The sequence below is a fragment of the Nanorana parkeri genome, unplaced genomic scaffold (assembly GCF_000935625.1).
Source record: "Nanorana parkeri isolate BGI_ZX_2015 unplaced genomic scaffold, ASM93562v1 scaffold533, whole genome shotgun sequence".
NCBI lineage: Eukaryota > Metazoa > Chordata > Amphibia > Anura > Dicroglossidae > Nanorana > Nanorana parkeri.
Genome location: NW_017306801.1, coordinates 184,530 through 197,518, shown reverse-complemented (window position 1 = coordinate 197,518; position 12,989 = coordinate 184,530). Strand labels below are relative to the sequence as shown.

The 12,989-nt window shown below is 49.2% G+C and overlaps 1 protein-coding gene across 1 annotated transcript in view; it reads left to right on the top strand.

Annotated features, from left to right (window-relative positions):
* Window positions 1–12,989, top strand: part of XKR5 (XK related 5) — a 23,392-nt gene that overhangs the window by 5,374 nt on the left and 5,029 nt on the right. The window contains exons 2-6 of the mRNA XM_018561602.1: window positions 1,201–1,384; window positions 3,333–3,514; window positions 4,900–5,109; window positions 7,704–7,873; window positions 11,569–11,677. Of these exons, the coding sequence (XP_018417104.1) occupies window positions 1,201–1,384; window positions 3,333–3,514; window positions 4,900–5,109; window positions 7,704–7,873; window positions 11,569–11,677 (855 nt within the window). The remainder of the gene's footprint in view (window positions 1–1,200; window positions 1,385–3,332; window positions 3,515–4,899; window positions 5,110–7,703; window positions 7,874–11,568; window positions 11,678–12,989) is intronic.

The window sequence follows — 12,989 nt, the reverse complement described above, 5'->3', positions numbered from 1 at the left end:
CCCAGCTGCGTGAGGGACAGCTGGCTCTGTCTATCTAGAGGCAGAGCCAGCTGTACCCGCCCCCTCCCCCGTCTGTTCCGCCAGTCAGCGCTGGCAGAGCGGGGAGGAGGGAATCCAGCCCCTCCCCTGTCACGGCAGAGAGCCGTGACATGAGCGAGAGGTGAGCGACCGCCGGTATGCGTTCGCTCACTTCCCGATCTACTGAGCCGACCTGTGACAGTCTCATTGTCACAGGTCGGCTAGAACTATGAGGTGAGTGAAAAGCACCCCCCCTGCCCCCCCTCATAGTTCTCCTTTTAATAAAGGGAGACTCCCTGGCAAATCGTCATTGGACCCCCGACAGAGTCGAGACTCACAGGTTGAGAACCGCTGGTCTAGGGGCTCAAATCAAGTTAAGCCGCCTGGCTTCTAGACCGGTCCCCACCGCCTCTTCTCCCTCAATCTCCGGCGGCCTAAGCCCTGCTGACCTGATCACGTCTATGCAAGGTTCATTCACTTGCATTAGATGTGAGGATGGCAAGGGACATACCACAGCGGGAGGGGAGATGATCGGTCAACACTCCCGAATCGAGGATCGGGTGAGTATATCTTCTTTTTATCCTGTCACCCAGACCCGAATGAACACTTGGCCCCTGGTGTGAGGGTACCCTTACTGCAAGGGTTAAAGTAGAATTAAACTCTTGCATATATCTGATGCCTGTGGCTGTCGGGGTTCTGTATTCCTTTATGGGACTTGTAGTTCCACAACACCTGGAGTGCCGAGGTTTGCCTACCTCTTTTAAGAGTGAGGGGGGGGGGGGGAGAGATTTATTCAAATCTGGAGCAAATCTGCACGTCAACCAATCGGCTTCTCTGTTTCATATTCAAATCTTACCCGTGCAAACTAAAGAGAGAAGCTGATTGGTTGCCCTGGGCAACTGCTCCAGATTCTCTCTCTGCTCCAGTTTTGATAAATGCCCCCCAATGTGTGTGTCCGTCATACTAGTGTTGGATCAGAACGGAGGGGATGGACGCACGGGGCATGCAGTCCATCCAGTGAAGAGAATCCTGTTATCTGGCAAAGGACGGGTTCGGGTACAGGGATGGAGGGTCCCCGGTGCTGATAATAGCTCAGCAGAAATGTCTTATTGTTTGGTGAGAATCTTCCTCCACATGCACACGACTCTAAACGTCTCATCCCATGCTGTTCTTTGTTGGCAGAGTGCGCGGTGGTGCTACACTTCTTCCTCACGGCCCAGTACCTGTGGGCGGGATGGACCCTCGGCCTGCTCCTTCCCGGCTGCCTCATCCAGGCTCTCAGCTTTGCCTGGCTGCACTCCGATGGACACCCGCGATGCCTCCTGATGAGCCTGGTCCACTTCTTCCAGCTGGGCATCTTGAAGAGGTACGGATTGACTGAAATGAGTGTGGTCAGGATTTGGGCTACCCCGGCACTGCAAGGGTAACATGCGCGTGTAGGTCTGGGGAATACTTGTTTAGGGGGTAAGATGAAGAAATACTCGCCCGATCCTCGGTCTTGCAGCCGTGACCTCTCATCTCTGTTGTAAGTCCCTCAGCATCCTCACGTCTAATACACCTATGTTACACGTATTGACGTCGCAGGTCCTTAGACTGCCAGAGCTCGGGGAGAAGAGTCTAGCAGCCAGGAGGAACCGAGGATCGGATCAGTATTTCTTCTTTATTCCGTCCCCTGAAGAAAAACGAGCAGTTAACCCTTGCGGTGGGAGGCGGGGTAGTCTCACAGTAAGGGTAAACCTTTATAAACCCTGGACGACTAAGTCCACTGCTAAATCTTGTGGGTTTGTGCATCGGGCGTTTCCCATTTGGGATGTTGAGCTGCAGCTGTACTAAAGGTTGCAAATAGGGCTGCAACAACTAATCGATAATGACAATCGTTGGCAACAATTTTCATCACCGATTAGTTGCTGCCGCCTCTCTGCTTCTTCGTTCTTCCCCATGCCGGTGCTGGCTGCAGCGGTCTGTGTCCCTTTCAATCCCTGCTGCTCTCACTGCTTGTATTGGCAGAGGCAGTGGGGACACGGACCGCTGCAGCCGGCCCCAGCAGGGAGGAGAGACCAGTGTGCCTCTGCATTGCTCACTGGTGCCGCCGTTCCTCCATGCTGCCCCGTGCCCCCTCTTCTGCCGGCAGTGGAAAGCAGGTGTCAAAGCTCACCTCAGCGGCTGAGAGCAATATCCAGCCTGTTGGTTATTTTAAATTGTGATAGCCAATAGCAGGCTGGCTATTGCACCCGCCCTCTGCCTGCTGTCAATCAGCAGACGAGTACCTGACGCATAACTTTCTCCTTCAGTTCGCTCAGTCCGCGCACGTGAGAACTAGAGCCCATAAAACACATTGGGATGCATTTTGAGTGCAGCAGCGTACGGAGCCGGTACAAAAAACGGACGTCGTGTGAACAGGCCCTAAAGGAGAACTATGGGGTTAAGGCTTTTCCCCATAGTTCTCCTAAGGATAACGGGAGGACACAAACTAGCGTCCTCCCGTCACCCAAAGCTCAGTATACCGCGAGCTACTGAGACACCGCAGCCGGGACGGATCCCGACAATACTTTCTGGATCCGCCCAGCTGCGTGACTGACAGCTGGCTCTGCCTATCTAGAGGCAGAGCCAGCTGTACCGGCCCCCTCCCCCGTCCGTTCCGCCAGTCAGCGCTGGAGGATCGGGGAGGGGGGAATCCAGCCCCTCCCTTGTCACGGCTCTCTGCCGTGACCAGATCGAGAGGTGAGCGAGCGCCGGTATGTGTTCGCTCACCTCCCGATCTACTGAGCCGACCTGTGACCAGTCTCATTGTCACAGGTCGGCTAGAACTATGAGGTGAGTGAAAAGCGCCTCCCTCATAGTTCTCCTTTTAAGGGTGGTATTTTATTTATTTTTTTGTATCCGACTTAATGAGAAAAAAAACAATCGGCAAACTGATTGTGAAAATAATCGTTAGTTGCAAATCACTTTGCAGCTGTTGGCAAGAAAGCTTTGTGGGTGCGGGCAGGTTCACTGCGCTATAGAAATGCATTTTATGCAATGGCTAGTTAGTGTCAGAGACGCCCCTTTTTGTGTCTAATGCACTCGCATTAGATTTGTTGACATCGTGGATCCTTAGACTGCCAGCTTGCGGGGAAGAAGAGGCTGCGGGGTCCGGTGTAGCAGCCAAGCGGGTGTGTGGATCGGGTGAGTATATCTTCTTTATTCCAGTGCCTGGGGAACAATGATCAGTTATGGCTCGCAGTGCATGGGATAGGCCCCACTGCAAGAGTCAGACCCTGGAGGCCTAGACGTCCTCTTCCCAGCACAGACCACGTGTGTTTTTTGTGTTTCAGGCACGTGGAGTGTTTGCGCCTGGCTCTGTGTGGAAGAGGTGATGAGATCTGTCAGGAGAGGGAGCTGCTGATGAAGCAAGGGGACCTGTCTCTTCTGCGGCTCATGGAAGCTCTTCTTCAGGCCCTCCCCCAGTTACTGCTCCAGACCTATGTTTATATGGAGCAGGCCGATATCTATGCGGGTAAGGTGTGTGATGGAAGGTGGGTGAAAGCAACTCTTCACATCGGAGAGCAAAACTCTCTATGAAACATTCCAGGCTTAACCACTTGCCGTCCGCCCGTAGTAAAAACGGACGGACGGCGCTGCAGCATTGGCGGGTTGCCGTCTCCAGACGGCATTTTTTTTCTGCTCGCGCGCGCCCCCTAGCGGGCACGCACGGGCAGAAAAGACCCGACGATTAAACACACCCGTTACCGGGTGTTTGACATATAGGCGATCAGCGGGTCCATAGCCCGCCGATAGTCTATATGTGCTCGTTTTGTTGTTACCCCCCATATATAATAGCAATAACAATAAGTGCAAATAAACAAATATGAATAAAACAAAATAAAAGTAACACATAAAAAAGTAAAATAAAAGTTACATAAAAAAGGGGGGAAAAAAACCCCAAAATGTTTAACTCCCCCACCCCCACGTTTACGCGCCTATAAACGTAAATACGCGTCCGGTGCCCCAGCGCGCAAAAATGACAATTGCGCTGCACTATGCTTTATAGGGGTTTTTTTGCCTTCCTCTGGATCAACAACGGGGGGTAATTGTGGCATAGTGTTCTGTTTAGGCTTTTTTTTGCTCTGTATCTCTATAGGTTGGACTCGATGGACCTTCCCTTCAGTCTCATACCGCACCTCCGGCCTTCCCTTCAGTCTCATACCGCACCTCCGGCCTTCCCCTGCACAGTTGTACCGGCTCCTCTCCTGGACTGAAATGGCTTCCTCTGATTTCCCTACACACTGTGAGCTTCTCACAATGTACATTAGAGGCCGCAGCAAGTCAGCATCATCTAGCTCTTTTCTCCCCAGCCTGACTGCCCCTGGCCCCACCCCTTTTAATATATTGAAGTTCTTTCAGTCATGGAGGCTCGGCATCACATGAAGGTGTTATCTAGGGCCTTTTGTATTCAAATACAGCCTGCCGAGGAATGCCAACTCCTCCGGACTGATACCCACCTTTCGAGGCATTTTGATATTTGCCAACCCCTCCCAAAATCCAGTCTACTGCCTGCATCAGGCCTGAGGGGCTTTTGAGAGGAGGAAGGGTGCTGTGATGTTTTCAGGAAGCTGTGTACAGCACCCTACTGTCCCCTCCCACCAGCTGTGATCTGCCTGCATTGCAGGCCCACTACAAGCTGCAGAAAACTAAAGGAGGGGGCGGAGACGAGACCCGTCACCCTGCAGGAGGAGAGAGCCGCATTGAGCGGTCTTTATTACAGGAGGGGGCGGAGACAAGACCACTCACCCTGCACAAGGAGTGAGAGCATCAGTGACCGGTCTTTATTGTCCAGTTTACATGAAAATACTGGTTCCAATGTATAACCTCTTGTTTCTATTGTCTTTTTTTTTTTTCCAGCCAGCTGTTCTTTGGCATGCCTCCTGTCTGTGTCCTGGGCACTGGTCTCCTTCAGTCACTTCCTGTGCCTCCTGAGACCCGGGCACCTGTGCCTGCCATGGGCATCTGTGCTGTGCCAGCTCCTGTGGAGGATGGGCATGGTCGGCACCCGTGTGATGGCCTTAGTGGTGTTTGCCAGAGCCTATCACTTCTGGGTGTTTGCTGTGGCAGGTGAGAATTGACTGTACATTGTTTACTGTGATGGTACCCGTGAATGCGTGATTGTACCCGTGAATGCGTGATTGTACCCGTGAATGCGTGATTGTACCCGTGAATGCGTGTTTGTACCCGTGGATGCGTGTTTGTACCCGTGGATGCGTGTTTGTACCCGTGGATGCGTGTTTGTACCCGTGGATGCGTGTTTGTACCCGTGGATGCGTGTTTGTACCCGTGAATGCCTGGTCATACCCGTGATGTGTGATGGTACCCGTGATGTGTGGTCGTACCCGTGAATGCGTGGTCGTACCCGTGAATGCGTGATGGTACCCATGATGAGTTTAGACACTTTTCAGGCGAGAAGCGTGGCGGCTGCCATTGATGGTCTGTTCTGATATTACCAGAGTCCTGGCTGGCATGCACACTCCCTTCCTGGAATAAATGGCGACACTGACCTGGAACAAGTGTGCAGGAACATCTTATTTTTGTGTTTTTGCATTCTTGTTCCATGTCTGTGATTGAAAGCCCTGAACCCAGTGGGGTAGCACGACACGGGAACACGGCTAACATTTGTAAAGCAGACCTAGGCTTACATCGTACAGCAAGGGACAGCTTTGGAATAAGGGCGAGAATTACATTATTCATTTTATCTTTGAAGTCCACAAATTATGTTTTTATATGCCATGGACTTCAAATGGTGCTGCTGCAGTAGTAAGCGTGGTGTCACTGTCATTCTTTTCAGTCCGCTCACGGGTATCGGGTAAAAGTGATCCAATTGGCTGTAGAGCAGACCTGGAGATTGTCCCTTTCAGGCCCGCTGTCCTATCTGGACTGCTATGGCTGGCTGACAGTGGATGAGCTTGCCTTCGAGGCCGGTGCCATAGTCCAGTGCAGGCTCCCATTCTCTTCAGTCATTGGCTGATGGACCACTGGTGTCCTAGCAACCAATGACATCAGGTGTTCAACTCCCCTGCAGTCATTGGTTGCTAGGAGCGCTGGCCGTCCTAGCAACTGATGACTCAGGTGTTCACCTCCACCGCAGTCATTGGTTGCTAGGACCGCTGTCTGTCCTAGCAACCGATGACATCAGGTGTTCACCTCCCCTGCAGTCATTGGTTGCTAGGAGCGCTGGCCGTCCTAGCAACCGATGACTCAGGTGTTCACCTCCCCTGCAGTCATTGGTTGCTAGGACCGCTGTCTGTCCTAGCAACCAATGACATCAGGTGTTCACCTCCCCTGCAGTCATTGGTTGCTAGGACCGCTTGCAGTCCTAGCAACTAGTGACGTCAAATATGTTCCCCGTTCCCAGAATTACAAGAGGACGGAAGAGTATCTTTCCTCTCCTGCAATCTGCTCCACCTCCCAGCTCTGGCCTACTAATAACATAGTAAACTAAAGCATGTGGGCGCAATAATATAAAGGGGCACGCTAAAGGGAACAAACCATGTAAGGGGGCATTCTAGCGGGGGTTCTAAAACAATACAGACTAATGATTCCAGGACAGCGGTGGAGCACCAGAGCCCGGTCCCAGCTGCAATAGTGGTAGTTCTCATGAAAATGCCAAGTATCGGCACCGGTCTCTGGAAAGTATCAGTGCATCCCTACTTGGGACCATGGTAAATGCACTCAGGATGGCAAGCAGGAGCAGATCTGCTCTGCAGTAACTGACTCAGGAAGTGCTGGTTGCTCTTGCTTTCCAAGCCTGGCTACAATGGCGGATATACAGACGATCAGGCGCAATCCTGTGCTGAATCAGCTTTTTGCTCGGCATTTCAGCATGTCTCCATAAAGAGAATCTGTCTCCTGCCCATATGCTATTGCATAGGGGCTTGTTGGTCCCCTATGTGATAGCAATACAATTACCGTATTTTTCGCTCCATAAGACGCACTTTTTTTCCCCCCAAAAGGAGGGGGGAAATGTGCCTGCGTCTTATGGAGCGAATCCCGACGCCCGAGACATGCAGTTTCGGGCGCCAGGCGAGTAGTTTTTTGTACATTTAGCCCTGCTAAAGCAGAGCTAAATGTACAGTAGCAGCCACTGCTCGTTTAATACAAGTGATCTGATTAGATCACTTGTATTAAAACCGAGCAGCGGCGGTGATAGAGCAGACGAAGAACGGACGTTCTTCGTCTGCTCTGTGTGATCACTGAGACCGTGGCGCTGTAATCACAGCGCCACCTGTCTCAGCGGTCACTAACTGCAGCTTCTGTCACAGAAGCTACGGTCTGTCCAGTGCTCCATAAGGCGCACCGGACCACCCTGCGTCCTATGGACCGGTGCGTCTTATGGAACGCAAAATGCGGTAAGTGGAGAGAAAAAAAAAGGAAAGTGTTAAATGAAACGTAATAAAATAAATAAACATGGCAAAAGATGATTGTAAAGCAAATTGCACCGCACACGTTAGTTACTACTATGAATGTCGGAGTGAGAGCAATAATACTAGGGCCATCATCTGCTGTCAACGCAAAGCTGGTAAAGGCCTTTAAAGCACCCTCCCCTCATGTGTGCAGTGTACATCTAATCTTACACAGCAGTCCGGTGTATGTGTGTCTTGGCAGGGAGTCTGGAAAGATGCGCTCAGTGTCTGGGTCTCTTTGTGTCTGTGCAGGTGCTCACTGGCTGGTGATGTCTTTTTGGCTGGTGGCTCAGCAGACCGATGTTATCAGCAAGCCGTGTTACTGGAGACTCTTCAATATCCTCCTCGGAGCCGTCTATGTCTTCTGCTTTATTAATGTCCGGGATGGGCCCTCGCGGTATCGTGTTGCTATCTTTTATGTGGTAAGGCCAGGCGTGGCATTCCTCTGCTCAGTTTAAAGTAGAATTAAAGTGACATTATTTTTTTTGCTTTTACATAAATCTACAGCTATGGCAAAAAGTTACCAAAAAAGGTAAATACTTTGCCCGTGCCTCCGCCGCTCGCTTTTTTCTGAAGATCTGAAGCTTCTCGTACGGCCATGCAGGATGATGGCGAGGGCACATGCGCTGTAGTGATCTTCGGCGGGTAGAAGAGGACACAGCAGGGGTGGAATGAATGCAGCCGGGAGTGAGCATGTCAGACAGACACCGTTGGACCCGAAGAGTCCGCGCTGGATCAGAGACCGGCACCAGCGCTGGAGGGACTCCTGAAAACTACTGGAAAGAAGAATAAGGCCTCATTCACGCTGTAATCGGCCGGCACGTACAGCTCCGTGCTGCGTGCACGGCCGTATCGGGCCGCTCCCGGGAAGGACCGGTACTGCGTGTGATTAGTATGCAGCCCCCCGTCCTTCTCTATGGGACTACGCGGCCGTACGCCCCCTACGTCCGTGCAAGTGAGCGTACTCGTACGCTGACAGGATGGATCCTGTCTGCGTCCGAGCCAGGAAACACGCACCCACACGGACTTGTACTTGAGGTGAGCGTAGGGGGGTGTGCGGCCGCGTACTCCCATAGAGAAGGACGGGGGCTGCAGACTAATCACACCCAGCACCTGTCTTTTCATGCTCGGTACGGAGCTGTACGTGCGGGCCGATTTCCAGTGTGAATGAGGCCTTCTATATGACTGGCCACGCACACTGTACGTGACAAGTTATATCAGGCTTTGTAATTCTGGTAACAGCTGATTCTCAGCGGTTACCAGTCATTAATGAATGTGTCAGTATTGAGACATTCATTAATGAAATAATTAAGCTTTTTGTAAAAGCTTCTTCCTTTCATCAATGAAAGAATGAAGCCGTTACATGCAAATACGGGACCGCTATTAGCAATCCCGTAGCAGTGACTCACCTCTCTGCTATTTGTTTTGACAGCTCTATAGCCCAATCTTTAGATACATTTCACTAAAGAGATGCAATGTATCAGTTCTGATCGTCTAGGCACGATCAAAGAGCTTTTAGTGAGATCTGAATCTGACTAAAGTCAGGATCAGTCTCTAAGGTTATTATTAGCTGTTCCTAAGTTTGGAGCAGCCTAATAATAGCCAAAAATTAAAAAAAAAAAGTTAATTTATCAAGCAGTCATACAGGTCTATTCACAAAAGGGTGAAGACTTTGGAGGAGGCCGGAGAAGTGAACAATCTAGGACACCATAGCTGATTAGGAACAATTCTCCAATTCAGCTCACTTTCCAGTTCAGCTATGTTGGCCTAGATTGTTCCCTTCTCCTGCCTGCTCCCAACTCCTCACCCTTTTGTGAATAGACCCCATAGTGACTGCTTGATATAAACTGACCAGAAAAGTGTAAAATTAGGAAAATAAAAATTATACTATAATTAATATAAACAAATTCTAAAAAAAATAATCAAAACTTGTGAAAAAAGTGTTTTCTTCTAGTTTATTTCCTCGTTTTTTTTTTATTTTATTGAAAGTGAGGCATTAGGTACACATATGTGATACAATTTATATAGCCCTATCTGTCCTCTAAAAAACAATATATAATATGTGTGGGTACATTTAGTAAGAAAGTATATTACTGCCGTGAAAGAATCACACAGCAAAAATGTAAAAAGTGTCAGTCATTTATGAACAGAAACTGAAAACTAGCTCAGTCACGAAGGGGTTAATGTCACTTTAACTGTCCAGCACCTAGTTTTAGGGGAGTTTTTTTTTACTTTTTTAGAAGATTTAAAGAGTATACAAACCCCAGCAGTGAACTTCTCTTTCCTTGATTGTACAGTACAGGATACCGGCAGATTCAGAGACAGCTGGGTAATATGTAGGTATCGCCGGGTGCATGGACACTGGTCAGGGCTGGGAGGATCCTCATACAACCTCTCCCAATCCCAAGTTTTTTTTTTCTCTTTGCTGGTGTCCTTAGGTGATGGATAGAGAATAGATATGTTGTTGCACTCCTTACCGGATAAAGATAACCTGTTAGAGAGGTGGGTGCTTGTAGTGCCCACGGAAGCGACTGTGAATAAACTGAATTTGCATAAATGTCACCAGCACACCAATGTTCATTGAGATAAGCAAAAGTCCATTATTGCAGGAATATAAACATTCAGAAACTGGCGCTTTAGGCCTCATTCACACTGCCACGCGTACGTGCGTATTGTACCATACGGAAATAAATGGCTCCATACACATAGCCGCGTATGGAGCCGTATACTTGCGTAGCGTAAAAATGTGCAAAAACAGAATGGCACAGAGATGCGTCCGGGCAGCGTATTTCTGCGTATTTTACGCGCATATGTGCGTGCAGTTCATTAAAATTTCTATTTGGAATGATGCATTCTGGGACTGCAAATAGTGCACGCATATACGCTCGTATATATGCATGTATATACTAGAGGTGCACCGAAATGGAAATTTTAAAACCGAAATTAAAAAAAAAAAAAGGTCAGGCCAAAACCGATACCGAAAATGTTTTTTATTTTTTTTAAATATTTTATTTTTTACGTTACTTTTAGGGGCTTCGGGGAAATATTAGGGATCTAAACAGACCCCTGATATTTCCCTTTTTAAAATAAAGAGATTGAGGACACAGAGTCCTATCTCTCTTTTTCTGTGTCCCCTGTTATCAATGAACAGGAATCCTCTGAGTGTTCCTGATCATTGATAACATGAGAACATTGTTTGTTTACTATAACTACACTTATGAATGAATGGGGGTGATGTAGAGGTGATGTAGATCACTCCCATTCATTCATAATTGAGGATATAGTTAACATACCATGTCCTCAATTATGTACACACACTCAGCGATCGCTGATCACTGAGTGTGTGTACGTTGCTTTTCTCTCTGACACGCTGTCGCAGGAGGCTGATCGAGCGGTGTAGAGAGGAAAGCCCAGCCTCCTGTGACAGCGCTGTCTCCGCCCCCACACCGCTCTGCTGGACTGTGATAGGCGGCTGAGCGGTGTGGGAGGAGACGCCGGCCGCCCACAGCGCTCTCGTCCTGCAGCGCTCGGCCGGCTGTCACTTTCTTGGAACAGCGCCCAGCGGGGAGAAACGAAACCAGGGATGCGCCGATGTATCGGCCGAAACATAGCTCTTTTGGCATTATGGCAAAAGTGCCATTTTCGGCCGATAAGTATGGGTGCATCCCTAATATATACGCAGTATACAATTTTGCGTTGGTGTGTGAATGAGGCCTTAAGGGCCGCACAGGGTCCCCTGGCTGACATCCAATCAATGCTCAAATCAAGAAAACCGCCAAAGAAAAGTTTTAAAGGTGACTTACTGGCCTGAAAACATGCGGAGAAAGGGCGCAATCCGCTGTCAGGTGCAGAACACATCAGTCTGAAGTCGGGGCAACAAGATGCTGGGCCGCCAGTTGGCTCCGCCCCCATCCACCAGTGAGAGCGCCGTGTGGAACGCAGGGCATTTCCTGTTAGCGGCTAACGGGAAAGGCCCTGCCACTATCACCTCCCGGTATATGCCTTCCAATCTTCCCCCCCCCCCCATTTGCTCTTCATGTCCCATAGTTCCAGCCTGTAGGAAGCTTTGTGGAGCAGATGGTATCTGTAAATAATTTCCCCCTCTATGTATCTTTAGATTATGTTGCTGGAGAACTGCATTCTGCTGCTGGCCACCGAGTTCCTGCAGGGGGCAGTGTGGAGCAACGCCAAACTGTCTGTGGCTCTGCTGTCGGGATTCCTGATTGGTGAGTGAATGAAGATTCGTCAGGGTCATAATTCATTTACAGCCTTGCAACCCCGCTTCAATGGGGCTCTTTGTTAAAGGGAACCGCAGTCATTATCTTCTTTTATTGCAATTTGTCATGCTTTGTATGTGAAATTTGCTTTTAAATCAGCACAAAGACACAACACTGGTCTTCTAGTTGGTTTCTCACATTTGCTTGTCCATTTTCGTTTAAAGAGACACCATTACTTTGGCCAATCAGGGCCAAGTGACAGAGCCTGCTGATAGCCCCTCCAACCAGCCACCCACTAACAATATATACTCGCTGGAGCCCTGGCTTTGTTAATTGAAGAGCGGGGCTTCCAGGTATGGTGGAGCATGTGATCTGCCACATGGGACATTGCTGTGACCTCAGTAGTCATTTGCCAGGCATGAGCACGGTCACCTGAAGGAGCAGTGATGTCATGCAGCACCAGAGCTTACCCCAGGGTGGACTGCGGTGGATTGGCGAGTATAACTTTCTCGGAGTTTTCAGGAGGCACTATCACTTTGCCCTCAATGGACAGGTGACTGTCTCTTTAAAAAGAACCTGTGGAAATAAGATCAGTGGAGCTGCCTGTCCTTCTTTTTGAAGACACAAGTTATACCATCGTTATCCTTGCTTTACTACTCGCCGCAAAAATGAGCATATGCATTGACGGCATGCTCGTTCCTGGACAGTAGACACTACTTCATGTAACCAGTTCAACTCTCACCTCTGCCGCCCCCCCATGGACCAGAACAGTTTTTTTTTTTTTCCCATTTCTGCTAAGGGCCGGTTTATTCAGCAATAACTTTATTACTAAAAGTGACGCTGAACTCAGGAACAGTCTTAAATGCATTCAGGTCCCTCAACTATGAGCAACAATGTATCTTATTTGTGTATCACTCGGCTGTAGATCCTCCAATCATCTCTGACTTGGTGCTGACACTGTCCTTCCTTCTGGAGGGGGGGGGGCTACTTGTGTTCCCCGTGGTCCCTGTGTGTGTTGTAAAGTTTTAGTTTTCATTGCGATTGTTTGCTGTTATCCACCCCTCAGTTTGACTGTTTGTTCACGTTCCAACAGTATACAACTCCGTTATCCTAAATGGACCAGAAACGATGGGATTTTTGTACTCCTAGGATTTTTGCCCAAAAAACTATTTTCTTGGAGGACACAATTCCTACATCCCTGTATTAAAGAGAACTATGGGGTCGGTGTTTTTCTCCATAGTTTTCTTAAAGGAGAACTATGAGGTGAGTGCTTTTTACTCACCTCATAGTTCGAGCCGACCTGTGACAATGAGACTGTCAC